General features: G+C 37.9%; 1 protein-coding gene across 1 annotated transcript in view; it reads right to left on the bottom strand.

The window, feature by feature from the left end:
- Nucleotides 1-17,731, bottom strand: part of NAA25 (N-alpha-acetyltransferase 25, NatB auxiliary subunit) — a 56,393-nt gene that overhangs the window by 24,862 nt on the left and 13,800 nt on the right. The window contains exons 4-13 of the mRNA XM_081113363.1: nt 17,383-17,501; nt 12,583-12,657; nt 11,350-11,457; nt 10,709-10,787; nt 8,406-8,517; nt 7,794-7,883; nt 6,614-6,783; nt 5,260-5,372; nt 1,776-1,983; nt 856-945 (exon numbers count right to left, since the gene is read on the bottom strand). Coding sequence (XP_080969489.1) covers nt 856-945; nt 1,776-1,983; nt 5,260-5,372; nt 6,614-6,783; nt 7,794-7,883; nt 8,406-8,517; nt 10,709-10,787; nt 11,350-11,457; nt 12,583-12,657; nt 17,383-17,501 — 1,164 coding nt within the window. The remainder of the gene's footprint in view (nt 1-855; nt 946-1,775; nt 1,984-5,259; nt 5,373-6,613; nt 6,784-7,793; nt 7,884-8,405; nt 8,518-10,708; nt 10,788-11,349; nt 11,458-12,582; nt 12,658-17,382; nt 17,502-17,731) is intronic.

The following is a 17,731-nucleotide window of genomic DNA, read 5'->3' as shown; positions in this document are numbered from 1 at the left end:
ATCATTGATGTTTCTATCTTTCTCTCCCTCTGCCTGCCTCTCTGAAATCAATAAAAAATATATTAAAAAGACAAAAGAAAAGGCAATCTCAATGCCATTCGCTGGATCATCCTTTACCATATATTATATTTTTGTCTTAAATGGGCTAACCAGAACTGTATTCCAAAAAGACTGCATTTTCCTGTATATAATTTTTTTACAAGAAAAAATGTCTTAATTTTTTATTAGAATTAGGCAGAATATAAAAGCAAACATGGAAAGGAACTGATCATTTTGCTATATATAATTTCTTTAAATGAGTAAAGGGGCTATTCCATTCCATGGGCCTGTACCTCCATCTCTAAATCAGTTTCTCTGTATTTTAATTATTGTAGCTTTGTAATAAGTTCTCTACAGTCATTACTCACTATTCATAAATATTTTAAAAAAGAACAGATATCCACTGATTTAAGATTTTCCTGATTGCAGGGAGGGGGATACGTGGAGACTTAGGTTCTTCTAGAACAGGGGTGGGCAAACTTTTTGACTCGAGGGCCACAATGGGTTCTTAAACTGGACCGGAGGGCCGGAACAAAAGCATGGATGGAGTGTTTGTGTGAACTAATATAAATTCAAAGTAAACATCATTACATAAAAGGATACGGTTGTTTTTTTTTTTAGTTTTATTCATTTCAAACGGGCCGGATCCGGCCCGCGGGCCATAGTTTGCTCATGGCTGTTCTAGAAGCACCTTGGAGAAGGGCAAGAAAGAAAAATCTAAAAGCATAAATCAAATTCTTGGATTATGTAATTAGTCCATGGATTTATAGTCAATTAAAAAAGGAGTAGTATCAAAATGAAATGATTGCTCCTTACCTGTTTCTCTCCATATGTCAATAAGCACATGGACAGCAAGGAGACAGTAATAGTCTGAAAACTGCAATTCGGTTTTCAAACAGGATTTCCCTACAGGGGGGGAAAAATCATGTGTATTTAACATTCATTTAACTATTACTGCTCCAAAGAAGTTTTTTAGAGCAGGAACAGTGATAAGAAGGAGAGGAGAGAGGTGGGAAAGGAAATAAGAAGAACAGGGTAAATATCAAAAGAAAATATAAGCCATGAACCAAAGGATTCAAATGGTGAGACTAGACTCAGCTGGAACAGAAGGGTTCCAGAACAGAGATGGTATCCAAAATGGTCCAACAGGGAAAGCAGCAAGATTTGAAAGGCTTTAGGTGAAGCACAGAAGCCACGGCCATGTATAACTGAAGCCATGTTATGCTCATTACTTCACCTAAATTTTTAGAATGCTGTTAAAGAAATACTGATATCATCTAATCAGATATTTTATCATATATACCTAGCAATTTGAAGATCTTCTACTTCTAAATACCTCACAATTTACAACATTCCTTTTGTTCACTTATGTAGGCATATAAGCAGAAAACATGACAATTATCATAAACTATGCAATTCATGAGCACAATGTGATAGCTCACCAGATCGGGAAGAATATGGACAATATAATTAGTTAAAACTCCAAGCTTATTTAATACTATGTGCCAACTACACTTAAAGTTTTAAGAAATGAAATGTGGAAGAAAATAATAATAATAAAACTCCAAGCTTTAGAAAGGCTTTGCACTTTATTATTTGGGTAGTCTTGCCACTTGACAAAATATTCTCCTTGCCAATCTCATTAAAACAGGACGCTGTGATTCAAAACAAAACAAAACTAACTTCTAAGTCTTAGCATATCAGAGAACAACTGCACATTTTGAAAGGTTGCTCACCAAATTCTAGTCCATGCTGGTATCTTAACATCAGTTCTCGGACCACACTCAATTTCTGATTTTTATCCATCGTGTGGTACAAGCCTAGTAACCTCGTCAGCTGCACCACACACAAATGCTGCTGCAGAGCTCTGATGTCAGCAGGCAGTGCCAGCTTATCCTCTGTTGGTGTCGACAAAGGAACAACTCCAAGTAACTGATTAATAAACTGCAGAGTGGAAAAAAAAGGAGGACAGGTCTCAAAACAGATCTAGTTTTCAATAGGCCATAATTAAAAAATACTGAAATGGTTTAGAAAAAGACATCAATCAAGAAAAAATAAAAATTAAAATCCTTTTACAATATCATTTTTTATTCACCAAACCATATTTTATTAAGATAGAGTAATGAAATAAAATATACATTGTTTTATTTGATATATTGATAATGTTCATTATATTTTAAAGTTAAAGTCAATGTTTAATTTTATCAGGTATCTAAATAATTATATATTTAAATATAATGTACATACACCCCACACCTATAAAGTTATATACAGACTAGAGGCCTGGTGCACGAATTCGTGCACAGGTAGGGTCCAGCCAGCCCGCCCTGATGGGGGCCCATCAGGCTGGGCAGCAGGGGAGAGAGAACGTGAGAGATTGGCCGGCCCTGCCCCTGATGGGGGAGTGTGACCGGGGTGGGGTGGGGGGTGGGGGGATGATTGGGGGCGAGGCCAGTCGGGGAGAGGGGTCACAAAAGGTTGGGGGGGGCCGATCGGGGCCCCAATCAGGCTGGTTGGCCACTGCAGCGCGCATCATAGCAACTGGTCATTCCAGTCATTCCGATCATTCTGGTGTTCCGGTCGCTTGGCATTTATCCTATATAATAAAGGTTAATATGCAAACAGACCGAACAGCAGAATGACCAGTAGCTATGACATGCACTGACCACCAGGGGGGTAGATGCTCAACAAGGAGCTGGCCCTGGTGGTCACTATGCTCCCACAGGGGGAGCGCCACTCAGCCAGAAGCCAGAAGCTGGGCTCACGGCTGGCGAGCGCAGCAGGCAGTGGTGGGAGCTTCTCCTACCTCTCTGGCAGTGCTAAGGATGTCCGACTGCTGGCTTAGGCCTGCTCCCCACCAGCAGTTGGACATCCCCTGAAGGCTCCCGGACTGTGAGAGGGCACAGGCCAGGTTGAGGGAAACAACAACCTCCCCCTACCCGCCCCCCCACCCCTGCAAGAATTTTGTGCACCAGGCCTCTAGTATATATAGATTATGTATGTATGTGAATATAATTATGAGCAATAAAATAATAAAATATATTAGACATTCTAACAACTTTGACTATATGCTATTTTCTTTTTCTTCAATTAGAGGTTAGTCCCATTTTAAAAGAATTTGGCTCCTAATTCATTGGGACAACAGTTCTCAGTTTGAACCTTACAGGGCAGTTTGCAATCCTCTTACAAACTGCTGAGCAGCAGAATCCCACATTTAAAAGGCTGTGGCAGAAAAATTACCCCTCTCAATGAAAAATTTACATAGAACTACACAACTCATTGCAGCAGCTTTAAATCCTTTGTATCACAGAACAATGACTACCTTAGCATTGCTAGTATTCCAGCATTTCTAGAGGGTTCCTCTTACTACATCACTATGATGAGATCCTGTGAGATGACCTAGGGCAGTGGTTGGCAAACTGCGGCTCGCAAGCCACATGCGGCTCTTTGGCCCCTTGAGTGTGGCTCTTTCACAAAATACCAACTTCTGCGCATGGGCCACGAAGTTTCAATCGCACTGTATGTGTGCGCCCGCACATGGTATTTTGTGGAAGAGCCACACTCAAGGGGCCAAAGAGCCGCAGTTTGCCGACCACTGACCTAGGATTTTCAAACATACCAGCAAAGCAGAGGGGCTGGTACCAGATTCATACTGGCAAACCTTTATGAATCTCAGTTGATGACAATATAAGTGTTCCTCTAATGCATCCCCATCATTTGATGCTTCAACTTACAAGATGGTAAGCACTATAAGACATGATCAGTTGTTCCCTAGCTTAGCCCTTAGCACATTGTAAGTGCTACAAACACTGAATGAATCTCTCCCACATGGTTCCATAGTCTGTTTACTAATAAATCCCTCCAGTAACATGAAATTCAAACACTATTTTTAGAGAATTCTGGCTACTAAAAAGATATTTTTCTCACTAAATTCTGAATTCCCTGTAACAACTTGCTGACTGAGTGGAAGAGAGAGGTTTAGCACTGGTTCTCATCCCTTTCCTACAAGAGAGCTTTCAAATATAAGAAAGTAAGTAATGTGGAATACTATTCTGCAATAAAAAGGAATGAACTATTGATACATGTAACAAATGCATGAATCTCTAGGGTATTATGCTGAGTGAAAAAAGCCAATCTCAAAAGGTTATACATAATATGATTCCATTATATAAAATTCTTAAAATGACAAAATTGTAGAAATAGAAAACATTAGTTGTTGCCAGAGAGTAGGGGTGAGGAAAGGGGGAGATGCAGGGAGGTGGCTGGGGGTAAAAAAGAGTAGTACATGGGATCCTGATAGTGAACTGCTCTGTATCTTGATGGTGGTGGTGGTCACATAATCCTCATGTATTACATACTGCCCTAAGAACAAAAAAACACCCCTAGCTGGTTTGGCTCAATGGATAGAACGTTGGCCTGCGGACTGGTTTGCGGGCTCCATCCCTAGTAGGGGGCATGAAGGAGACAACCGATCAATGATTCTCTTTCATCACTGATGTTTCTATTTCTCTCTCCCTCTATCCTTCCTCTCTGAAATCAATAAAAATAAACAAAAACAAACAAACAAACAAAAAAACACCACACTCACAAATGAATGCATACAAAACTGGGCAAATTCAAATAAGGTCAGTGGATTGTATCAATATCAATTTCCTAATTATGCTATTATACTATAATTATGCACAGTGTTCTCTGTATTATTTCTCTTATAACTGCATATAAATCTACAATTATCTCAAAAACACACACATATGCCGAAACCGGTTTGGCTCAGTGGATAGAGCGTCGGCCTGCGGACTGGGGGGTCCCAGGTTGGATTCCGGTCAAGGGCATGTACCTGGGTTGCGGGCACATCCCCAGTGGGAGGTGTGCAGGAGGCAGCTGATCGATGTTTCTCTCTCATTGATGTTTCTAACTCTTTATCCCTCTCCCTTCCTCTCTGTAAAAAATCAATAAAATATTTAAACACACACACACACACACACACACATAAAAACAAAAAAGGAGAATCTAATTATCCACAAAGGGTTATTCTCATTGTGGCTTAACTTAACAAGAAATCATGCCTTTAATCTGATAGCCCCTAGAAGTGCTTGGCTTGATAGAGCAGTTATCTTGATATCTCGTGTTCACCACTCTCACATTTTAGAAAGGAAACCCAAACACTTAACCTAGTTACAACAAATACAGGCACCCAAAAGAATTCCGAATAGTACTTACTTTTGTACACTGTGCAGCAGGCAAGAGATCAACAAACACCTTGAGGTCTGTAAAACAGCAAGGTTTATCCCCAAACTTTTTAAAATACTGAAACATTAATTCTTCTGGGTCACCTAAGAGAGAAAAATAAAAACCACTAAGTTATTCATGGACTGAAGCAATTTCTAATTTAAGTACAGGTCTGATTTGAAAAATCTTTAAATTAACATTTTGTTTGAATGCTTGAGTGAGAGTGAATGAGAGTAACAATGAGGGCTGGAAGGCGGCTTGTGTAGTTAAAAATAAAAAAATACTTTTAAAAGGAGTAGAATCTTACATTCAGTTTACCTATTAATACACTTAGGAAATGTGAAGCTCTTCATTCAATTAAAATTTAAACAGTTAAAAAGTTTTCATCAAAGTTTAAAGAGTTAAGTTTACATGCAAACATTAAACAAACATGCTTCTCTACAACAGTTCCTGAACTACTGCAGTATCAAATAAATGTTAATTAAATGAAAGGTAAAGTTGGTTAATAGCCACACCAACAGAAGAGAAAATAAATGGGAAGAACCTCAGGCCAATAACTCCAGCAAGATCACCCACTATTAAAAATTTAAACCTGGAAATGCAGAAAGCTACCAGGTTCATTTTATTTTTTCCTCAAATTAAAAACAAAAAATAAAAATAAAATGTTCTCAAATTGAACTAGGTTTAAGAAGCAGAGATTCTAACCAAGGAGTTGCGTAAGATTTTAGGTCCCAGTTCCTATTCACATGTGTTTGGGAACAGAGGTCCCTCTAACCAATTTTCACAGGACTCTGTGATCCAAAAGAGACTGAAAATCACTCACTGGTCTGGTTAAAAAAAAAAAAAAAAAAAAAAAAAAAGTTTTTTTAATTGCGGAGACTAGACAAATTCACTAATCTGTAAGATGCTTCACTATCCAAATACTTATTTTCTCCCACGTCATTATCCTTATAAACTTTATCTTCGTTAATTGCCCTAACTCTGCTAGACAGTCTTTCATCAACGTAAGAGCTGGGAGCAGATTGTCAATAAAACTTTCATCCACTTCAAGAAATTCTGAAACTTTTATGAAACTGGCTATTTTACTTTGAAATTTGATATTATTGTTGGATCAGCAAAAAGAAAAAGAAAATGTCTGACAAAGACTCTGATGGATAAGAGAGAGATTAAGGGCTAATTTTATAAGTGATCCATTAATTAGTAAATATTTTCAGGTTATGGAGACATTTGCTTCGTACACAGGATTCTGTTATTGTAGGCTTCAGATAAATGAATATAGCACTTGGGTATTAATGGATTCCCTGTACTGTCTCCAGAATTCCCAAGTATCACTACAGTTTCTTACCCAGTTTGTACTCATCATTAAAACCTTGACGTCGTAAACGTCTAATCAGCTCCAGTTTAGCTAGATGTGGTCCTCGAAGATGACGAGAACTTTTAGATTCTTCTGTTATCCGATCTTCTATAAACTTCACAGCTTCTTCTGCAGAATAATGTACTTCTCCTTCTAAAGAGCTGGGTATAAACACACGAAAAAGGTATTTTGTGCCTCTACTGTCTATTCCAAAAGTTAAAGCTAAACTGATTTGGAGAAACAAATAAAAAAATAAGATAAAGCATTTTGATAATTATGAAACAACTAGAGGCCTGGTGCACGAATTTGTGCATGGGTGGGGTCTGGCCAGCCCGCCTCAATAGGGGCCAATGGGATGGGCTGGTTGGGGGGAGGGGACGTGGGAGGTTGGCTGGCCAGCCCCACCCCTGATGGGGAGGTGGGGGGGCTGATCAGAGGGCCGATGAGGAGAGGGCCGGCCGGGGGGAGGGGTTCTGGGCAGTTGGCAGGGCAACCCCCATCCCCTGGTTGTACTTGGGTCAAACTCAGGGTCGAGGGGACAATTTGCATATTATCCTTTTATTATATAGGATACAAAGGGAAAAAAAGAGCTGTAAGCATATTCTGGCAGATAACATGGCATATGATTACTCCCAATTGTGGCATTTGATTACTGCTGAATGATTAACCAACTCTACCTCTTTAAAAAAAAAAAAAAAAGAATGGATCATTTTTGCAATAAGTTTTACTTTAGCCCTAGCTGGTTTGGCTCAGTGGATAGAGCTGAGGCCTGTGGGCTGAAGGGTCCTGGATTCGATTCCAGTAAAGAGCATATGCCCAGGTTGTGAGCTCAATCCCCAATAGGGAATGTGCAGGAGGCAGCTGATCAATGATTCTCTCTCATCATTGATGTTTCTATCTCTCCCTCTCCTTCCCTCTCTGAAATCAATTAAAAAATTTAAAAAAAAATTTTTTTTTACTTTATAATTTTACAAAATGGAAAAAAAAATCCTACTTTTGCAAGTGATAAAATTATTAAGACAGGAAAAGAGAATTCAATTAGGCTTACAATGAAATTTTTTTGCTACAATATATTTAAAAATGCCATTGTAAAATAAAAGAAAAACATAGCAAAACAAAGCAACAACAACAAAAACAGTGCCTCTGTAATTCAGGAAAGAAGACAACTTACTGTTCACCTTCAGCAGGAGGAGTCCAGGCCTCTTCAATCAGTCGAAAGACAGAATCGAAATAAGTCAGATAGAATTGCCAGTCATCTGAGCTAAAAATCAGATTGAATGGTACACACAGGATTAAACACAAGTTGTGACAAATCTGCATTAGGAACCATGATATTCAACCTATTTCTAAGTTATACTTTAGTTCTTACTAGAAGCCCATCCTTCCCTCTCGGTTTCCCATACAGCCCCAAAATCACAGCACTCTAGAGGCGTTTTAAAAGTAAAAAACTTTTAAGATACTACTTTTTCCTTCAATAAAATGATCAGATATAGAAAATTAATATTAACACAAAACTCCCCACATTAGCACTTCCTAAATGGGGGAGAGGGGAAGGTTAGGCTAATATTGAATATTAAATTTGACAAATGATTTTCAGTGTTCATTTTAAAGACCTAATAACTCTTTACTGAAAGATGGTTCATCAAAAACCTTTTTTTTAAATTTTAAATTTTTCAGGACACACTTTATGCCCCAAAATCTCAAAAGACATAGACAAAACATCAATAATGACACCTGAAAACCCCATTCTAGTCATATAGTCCAAAAAGAAGCATCTACTCACTTTTTCAATAAGAGGCGCCGGGAAAGGGCATTGCACTCTGGCCACCTGCTCAGCTTCTTGTACATAGCCATGCATTTATTTTCCCGGCTCTGAATCTCACTAGTCAACTTCTCTACAATTAAAAGTTATAATAGTTGATAAGCTGGTTTCATTTTTGCTCAGAAACCAAAATAAAGTCCAAACACAAAAAGGAAAATAGCACATTTTCCCTCTCTTGGAAAACGGAGCCACCATTAGATACAAACTACTATCTTATTAAAAAACTAGAGGCCCAGTGCACAAAAATTTGTGCATTCGAGGAGTCCCTCAACCCGGCCTGTGTCCTCTCGCAGTCTGGGAATCCTCATGGAAGGTCCAACTGATGGCTTAGGCCTGCACCATGCAGAGAGCAGGCCTAAGGCCGCAGGTGGACATCCTTAGCGCTGCCGTGGAGGCAGGAGAGGCTCCCGCCAACACCGCTGTGCTCACCAGCTGTGAGCCTGGCTTCTGGATGAGCGGAGCTCCCCCTGTGGGAGCACACTGACCAACAGGAGGCAGCTCCTGCATTGAGCATCTGCCCACGCTGGTGGTCAGTGCACATCATAGAGACCGGTCATTCCGCCATTCAGTCAATTTGCATATTAGCTTTTTATTATATAGGCTATTTTACTGAAGAGAAAAAAAGTACATTTCTGATAGTAAACTTTTACAATATTTTTTTTCTGTAAAAGACAAGGATCCAAAAAGACAGATAGATATATATAAAAGACAGGATCCAGAATGTATTGAGTTGAGGCTCTAGTGTGTGGGATACACATATAAAGCCCCAATAGAATCTCAGGACTGGTATATTCAGTCCACACACAGATTTCCCACCCATACAGTTCCAAAACATTGAATAAGCTTAGACTGGAATGGGATGAGCAAGGTGACAGAGATGTTAGGAGAAAGATAAAAAATGAACAGAGATGAATCAAACTCTTCCCCAACAGCTGAAAGGAGGAAAACTACGACTATATTTCTGACCAAATTAAATTTGCCCTATCCTTTTCTAACAGATTAGCAGATTAAGGATACTGACAATACATTATGAATTTCCTATAGTCTAAATTTAAACTACAGGCAGAAATACAATCTAGATGAGTAGAAACAAAAAAGCTAACTTGTACCCATCTGCAAGGAGGCTGAAGGTAAGAGAGTAAGTAATGTTAAACACACACACACAACTCCTGCTACATCTATATATATAAAAGCCCAGTGACCTGAACAGCGGAACAACCAGAATGACTGGGGGCTATGATGCACACTGTGGTAGCCAACCAGCCTGATCTGGGCCCCAGTCAGCCCCCCAGCAACCGTCCACAGCCCCTCACCCCCACTGGCCCAGTCCGATGGGCCCCCATCGGGGCAGGCTGGCCAGACTCCACCCATGTACAAATTCGTGCACCAGGACTCTAGTTTTATATCCCAAAGACTGTAAAAGCACAATTTAAAAATCAGGTTTAGCCCTGCCAGTGTGGCTCAGTGGTCGTGCATCGACCTATGAACCTGGCCAGGGTTCGATTCCCAGTCAGGGCGCGTGCCCAGATTATAGGCTCGATCCCCAGTAGTGGGTGTCTCCCTCCCTCTCTGAAATCAATAAAAATATATTTTAAAACAAACAAACAAACAAAAAAACCAACCAGGTTTACTCAGGCAATAACTGCATTTCCAAGAATTTTTCCTAAGGAAATCATCACACATGTTTAAATAGTTAGGAAGCAAAAATCTTTGTCACTCGCTTGCCAGGTGGCTCAGTAGGTTGGAGCATTGTCCTGTAAATGAAAAGATTCAATTCCTGGCCAGGGCACATACCTGGGTTGCCGATTCATTCCCCAGTCAAAGTGTTTCTCTCTCACATCATTTTTTTAAAACAAATAAACAAAAACACTCACAGACACAGACAATATGGTGATTACCAGAGAGAAAGGGCGGTGGGGGAAGGCAGAAAAGGATAAAAGGGGGATAAATGGAGATGGAAGGAGACTTGACTTGGGTGGGGTGGTGAACACACAATACAAAATAGAGATGATGTATTATAGAACTGTACACCTGAAATCTAAATATTTCATTAACCAATGTCAACCCTAATAAATTCAATTAAAAATATACTTTAAAAATAAATAAATGTACGACACAGAAAAGTCTGGAAGAACACAAAATGATCATAAGTGACTTTTTTTATGTCTTTATATCTTTCTGTTTCTCTATGAAAAAGAAATTTTCCACAATAAACATTTTTCATGTTTAAGCAGGAAAAAATACTTTAAAACTTTCAAAATTACCTCCTAATTTTCCTCTGATGACATCTAAGGCTTCCTGGTACTTTCCCAAACGCTCCAGGATCATATAATAAAGTTCAACCTTACAGAAAAACAAACAAGTGCAACCACTGAAACTTTTCAATAATAAAAAGACAGTCATGGAGATGTAAAGTACAGCACAGGGAATACAGTCAATAATACTGTAATAACTATGTATTGTGCCAGATGGTTATTAGACTTATCGGGGGGTAGGGGGAATAACGTCATAAATTACATAAACATCTAACCACTATGCTGTACACCTGCAACTAATATAAGATATTGAATCTCAATTGTAATTAAAAAAGAAAAAATAGTCATTTGTATGTTTTTAAAAAGTTATCTAATAGAAAAGAACACTATTCTCAAATGAGATGAAATTAACAGTAAGAATCAGACAACAGAGTCTTCCCTATCTATATACATCTCTGACTAGAGTACTTGCTGAAACAGCTCCATGTTCATTGTCTAAGCTGGGGTTTCCAAAGCTTCACATTTACACAAAGGGCAAGAGTGAAGACCCAGCCCTCTTAACTAGAATAAAACAACAGTTCTTAATATTATAATATTAAATCATAATATCAAAATCATACAAATACAAAAGTAGGGCTTAAATTACTCACTTCAGCCTCTGCTTCTATCTTGTCCTCTTTCACCATTTTTTCTACCATTCTCTCAGCAAGGGGCAGAAACATTGTTTTTGAGAGGTTTTCATCCTGTGCTGATATAGACTAGAAGAGAAAATAATAAATGTTTCATGCTAATTTCTCCCTGCCTGCACTATTTATATTACCATGCAGACCATTACTATGACTCCAGCACATAATTATCATTATACTATGTCAAATATCAGGCCTAATTTGAACCTGCCAAAAAGATACACTAGAGTGGTTTGCTTTACAAGAGATTTCTTTATTAGAAATTCATTATCCTATGCAATCTTGAAATGCTGAGTTTCCACATGACCTAACTTTTAAATAGATTATTCAAACATTTTTCTAGAAATATGTTAAGAGGGAGTATGCCTATACTGTTTATTATATACAAAGAGTATCATCAAGTGTTTGAAAAGCCTTTCAGATGTTTTGAGATGTTCATACTTCAGAAGAGAAATGCCAATTGTTTATACAGCTTACTATTAGTTACAATTACCTGAGATTGGTAACTAAAATCAATGAATGATATTAATAATTTTAACACTGCCAGATTCTGCTCAGAGCTCATTTATCCCCTGTAAACAATCTTTCAGGATAGCTATTATGCTTATTTTATAGATAAAATGATGAGATTCACCACTGCACTCCAAGACATGAGGTGAAGCCAGTATTTGAACGCAGACTTGTCTAAACCCAGAGGCTCTCTGTTCTTAACTGCTACATTTTAACTCCTACCTCCCCATCCTCTCCTACAACCTATCTCATTTCAGTCCTTACAGCAGCTCTGGGAGATAAGCATCTCCATTCTGTAAAAGAGCAAACCAAGGCTCAGAAAGCAAAAGTGATAAAGCAAGGTCACCCAGTTCAATAACCTATGCACTAACCAACAATATTGTCTTAAAGACAAACCTCAGGTCAAAATATCTAACATCTCAGAGTACATACTTGATCAAAAACCCAGTAATGGATCTAAGAATCAGGGGAAATACAGTCTGTGCTACACACAAATAAACCAATATATCAACTCATAAAGAATACCAAAACTCCCCAACTCAAAAAGTCAACTGACAATATGGAAAGTCCCTGTTTGAGACATGCTACAACACATGACTACCCAAGACGTTCACAGGATCCCTTAAGGACAGTAACTATATACAAATATAAAAACAAATCTCAATCCCATTGGAATGCCATACTCACTTGCATAATTAAGCTCATCACAGACCAAAAGTAGTAAGGGTTTTTGGGGACAATCTTATATAGAGTCATGCCAGCCTGAAAGACAGAGAGCCATAAATACTTAATTTAGAAAAGGTCATACAGAGGGCAGTTAATGATCTAGATATATGGCAAGATATCTAGGAGAATAACAACACGTTTACATATCCCAGTTCCTGTAAGTGCCGTGACTTGATGGATATTATATTTTGGCTAGCAATATAGGTAATCACAAGTGTGAACATTTACATCAGAATATTTCACCTTTGAAACATATTTTCTCAAATTAAAACCCAGTATTTCTAGCGCTAGCTGGTTTAGCTCAGTGGATAGAGCGTTGGGACTGTGGGCTGGAAGGTCCCGGGTTTGATTCCAGTCAGGGGCACATGCTCGGGTTGCGGGCTCAATCCCCAGTAGGGGGCATGCAGGAGGGAGCTGATCGATCACACTCTCTCATCATTGATGCTTCTATCTCTCTCTCCTCTCCCTTCCTCTCTGAAATCAATAAAAATATATTTATAAAATAAATAAAGTAAAATAAAACCCAGTATTTCTAGAAAATACTGCAATACAACAAACATAGTCCAAATAGAATACCAAAGCAAACACAAAATTTGGGTTATGAATGTACATCAGTAAACAAACTTTACTAATGACAAGATACTAACCAGTTATAGTAAAACAAATAAACAAAGAAATCTAGACAGTATATTTAAAACTTAAAATTAGAAAAGATTACTGACATAATTGAAAAATTTCTTAGATCAGGAAAATAATCAGGTTCTTTGAAGACACCATTAATTAGAACTGAACCCTTTCATTGTGAAATATACAGTATACAAATACTGTACTTAAAAGCAGGGGCATAAAAAGAAAGAGCGCCTGGCCGGTGTGGCTCAGTGCTTAAACATTGATCTATAAACCAGGAGGTCATAGTTCATTCGATTCCCGAATGGGGCACATGCCTGGGTTGCTGGCTCAATCCCCAGTAGGGGGCATGCAGGAGGCAGCCAATCAATGATTCTCTCTGATCATTGATGTTTCTCTCTCTCTCTCTCCCTCTCCCTTCCTCTCTGAAATCAAAATATATTTATAAAATAAATATAGTATATTTATTTACTTTATTTATTTTAAAAAGAGCAAAATAGATCCATTAATATGTAACAGAAGATCTATCCATAATTAGCCAAGTAGTAATCAATGCTATGAACTCCATGAGCTAATAATCACAGTTACTTTCTTTTTTGTTTTGATCTTTTGCCTATATTCAATCCACTTTAAAAATTTCATGGAGCTTCTATTAAGGAAATGCCTATTCCTGCCAAGGAAACAAAGATTGTGTCCCAGTCTCAAAGACACTTAAAAGCTAGGGAAATATAAGCCCTGGCCAGATAGCTCAGTTGGCTAGAGCATCATCCCAATACGCCAAGGTTGCTGGTTCAATCCCTGGTCAGGGCACATACAAGTAACAAGCAATGAACGCATAAACAAGCAGAACAACAAATCAAATGTTTCTCCCTAAGGAAAAAAAAAATCAACCAATGAATCATAAATAAGTGTAACAACAAATCGATGTTTCTCTCTCTCAAATTAATAAAAAAGTAAAATAAAAGCTAGGGCATTCAAAAGGAGTCTGAAGGAGTAAGGAACTAATGTGTATATATTTATACTCTTCTCAGAAGAGTATTTTAGCAGTGAAAAAGAAAAATAGGACGACAGAAGACATGAGGTGATGAGGAACTAAACCAAGATGAAATAAATAAAATAGGAAAGAGACCTCAAAGACACTGTGGAGGTAGAATGAAGATGACCTGGAGACAAAACAGATAGAGTAGAAGGAGAGTCCAAGACGGTTTGAGGGTCCGTACTTCCAACACCAAACTCAGTAGGAATGGAATGTAAAGTGTTAATTGTACTTGATAATTTGGGGAAAGAAAACATTTTTAAAAAAATATTTTTTATTGATTTTTTACAGAGAGGAAGGGAGAGGAATAGAGAGTTAGAAACATCGATGAGAGAGAAACATCGATCAGCTGCCCTCTGCACACCTCCTACTGGGCATGTGCCCACAACCAAGGTACAGGCCCTTGACCGGAATCGAACCTGGGACCTTTCAGTCCGCAGGCCGACGCTCTATCCACTGAGCCAAACTGGTTAGGGCAAGAAAACATTTTTATAATGACACGCAAAAATAAAAAGAAATAGGATATAAAATACGAATTTTTAATATAAAAGACAAATTGTCATATCCACACCCTATCTTACAGACACTGATATTCTGCTGATACACAAAACTTTTGAAGATAGACGAGTCTGAAAACCATGGCTATAAACTGGTGACTCAGAGATCCAAAATGTCATTTACAGAAAAAGGAAAGTCTAATCACAATGTGAATGACTAGAAACTCTTCATTCAAGGGGATTTTAAAAAGTACCTGCCAGAGATGTCACTGGGGAAGTAGAAGTTTTCTGATTCTCTGGCTTCCTCCCTTACCTCCACCAGTTTATGAAAATCATTCATTTATTTAACAAATATTTATTGTGCAGATGCTATTCGAGGAGCTGAGGATTCAGCAATAAACAAAACAGAAGCCCTCACCTGCATGAAGCATGACATTTAATTTGTAAAATACCTATTACCTTAGACTGACATACTGCTTTCAAAATAAACATACATATAAGCTAAAAAAATTGTAACTACCATAAATAGCAACACAGGTAGAATAAAAATTAAGCCTTCTATTCTAAAACATTTAACACTAGAGAACTCCATTCTTTCAATACATGAAATTAGAATAATGCAAAAGCACAATATAGGTAAAACATATTAAAGAACTGTAGTTGTTAACCTGGGCAGGTAGCTCAGATGGTTAGAGCATAGTCCTGATATGCCAAGGTTGCATGTTCGATCCCCAGTCAGGGCACATACAAGAATTAACCAATGAATGCATAAATAAGTGGAAAAACAAATCGATCTTTCTCTCTTTCTCTCCAATCAATTTAAATAAATAAATAATTTTCCTAGACTCTGAAAATTTTTTAAAAATTAAAAAAGGAACTATATGCCGAAACCGGTTTGGCTCAGCGGATAGAGCGTCGGCCTGCAGACTGAAAGGTCCCAGGTTTGATGCCAGTCGGGGGCATGTACCTGGGTTGCAGGCATATCCCCAGTTGGAGATGTGCAGGAGGCAGCTGATCGATGTTTCTAACTCTCTATCTCTCTCCCTTCCTCTCTGTAAAAAAATCAATAAAATATAGTTAAAAAAAAAAAGAAAAAAAAAGGAACTGTAATCTTAATCCACATTGAAACAATATCTCCAAAAATCAAGATACAAAACTGCCTAACCAGGTGACTCAATTGGTTGAAGACTGTCCCATACACCAAACAGGTTGGGGTTTGATTTCCAGGCAAGGCACATGCCTAGGTTACAGGTTGGATTCCCCATCGGACATGTATGGGAAGCAACCCATTCGATGTTTCAGTCTCACATCGATGTGTCTCTCCTTCTTTCTTCCTCTCTCTCAAAAATCAATAAAAACATGTCCTCAGGTGAGGATTAAAAAATACATACATATATATTTAAAAACTTAGGTAAGCACATAGAAAATAAATTTTAAGGATTTATATTAATATAGTATCTTCCACCCTCCCTGATTATTGTAACTTGATATTTAAAGAATAAAAGGTGGTTCTCAACCTTCCTAATGCCGCGACCCTTTAATACAGTTCCTCATGTTGTGGTGACCCCCAACCATAAAATTATTTTCGTTGCTACTTCATAACTATAATTTTGCTACTGTTATGAATCGTAATGTAAATATCTGATATGCAGGATGTATTTTCATTGTTACAAATTGAACATAATTAAAGTATAGTGATTAATCAGAAAAAACAATATGTAATTATATATGTGTTTTCCGATGGTCTTAGGTGACCCCTGTGAAAGGGTTGTTCGACCCCCAAGGGGTTGCGACCCACAAGTTGAGAACTGCTGGAACAAAACAAACAAAAACAAGTAAGAAAGTGCTGCCTTCAGAAAACATTACACCCACAAACAAGGCATTTTTTTAAAAAATACTAGCTTGGAATAAAAAGTAAGGCATGTCAATTCATTAAATAAAAAAAGTACTATCTTGACATCATAACTCTCTATGCATGGGTTTATCAGTGCAGGTCTCATTTCTCGGAGATGTCCGCTTTACCCATCATTAGTCCAAACGTGCACCAATGAGGCTCCTTCACAGGAATACAAGGAACACCTAAAATGTGCTAACTGGCCAAAAAAAAAAAAAAAAAAAACAAGTATCCCAAGCAATGGGGATTCCCCTCACACCCCACCCCCCGTGGACTTAAAAATCTCATCAGGCTATAAATAATTACAAATTAGATGTAAACTTTAAAGTTACTCTTTCTATGATCTGTTCATTTTTTGCTCTGAGATTTCTGCCCATTTTCTGAAACTGTAACAGCAATCTGTTGCAGGGGAAGTTGAAGCCAACTTACCAAAACCAGACAAAACATATACCATCAGGCCACAAAAGAGGAACAACCAAATTTCCCCCAAAGGAAACATTTTTAAAACTTGAACAACAGCTTATTTTTAAAAAACACAAAGAAAATAATTGGCTGATCTCTACACACAAATACATAATTCAGTTCTACAGATACATGTAAATGTGCACATATGCATGTACACACACCACTGCAGTTAAATCACATTAAAGAGACTTTGATCCCTAATAGTAAATCCCGCAGCCCAGGATGTCTGAAGATCAAGTTACCTGTTGCATTTTCTTGTATTCGCCTACTCTGGCATAGGCCATGAAGAGGTGAGAGTGATATTCCTCACTACTAGGAACTTTCTTCACAGCTGCCTCATAAAGTTTTGTAACTAACTCCGCTAAGACAAAGAGAAATAAGATTTTCTTTCATTACTGAAGTATAACTTAAATCTTAACAGCATTTAATTTTTTAGATTAAGTTCAACATTGAGCAAAACTAATCATTAATTACTCAGAAAAACAAATGTGGTAAAAATTTAAGGAAAAGCAAGAGAGTAAAAAATATTTAGGACAGTAAGTATCTCTTGGAAGATAAACGGGGACATGAGATTGATGAGGAACACACAGG

The sequence above is a fragment of the Myotis nattereri genome, assembly GCF_964212035.1.
Source record: "Myotis nattereri genome assembly, chromosome: 19".
Lineage (NCBI taxonomy): Eukaryota > Metazoa > Chordata > Mammalia > Chiroptera > Vespertilionidae > Myotis > Myotis nattereri.
This window is presented reverse-complemented; position numbering and strand designations above follow the sequence as displayed.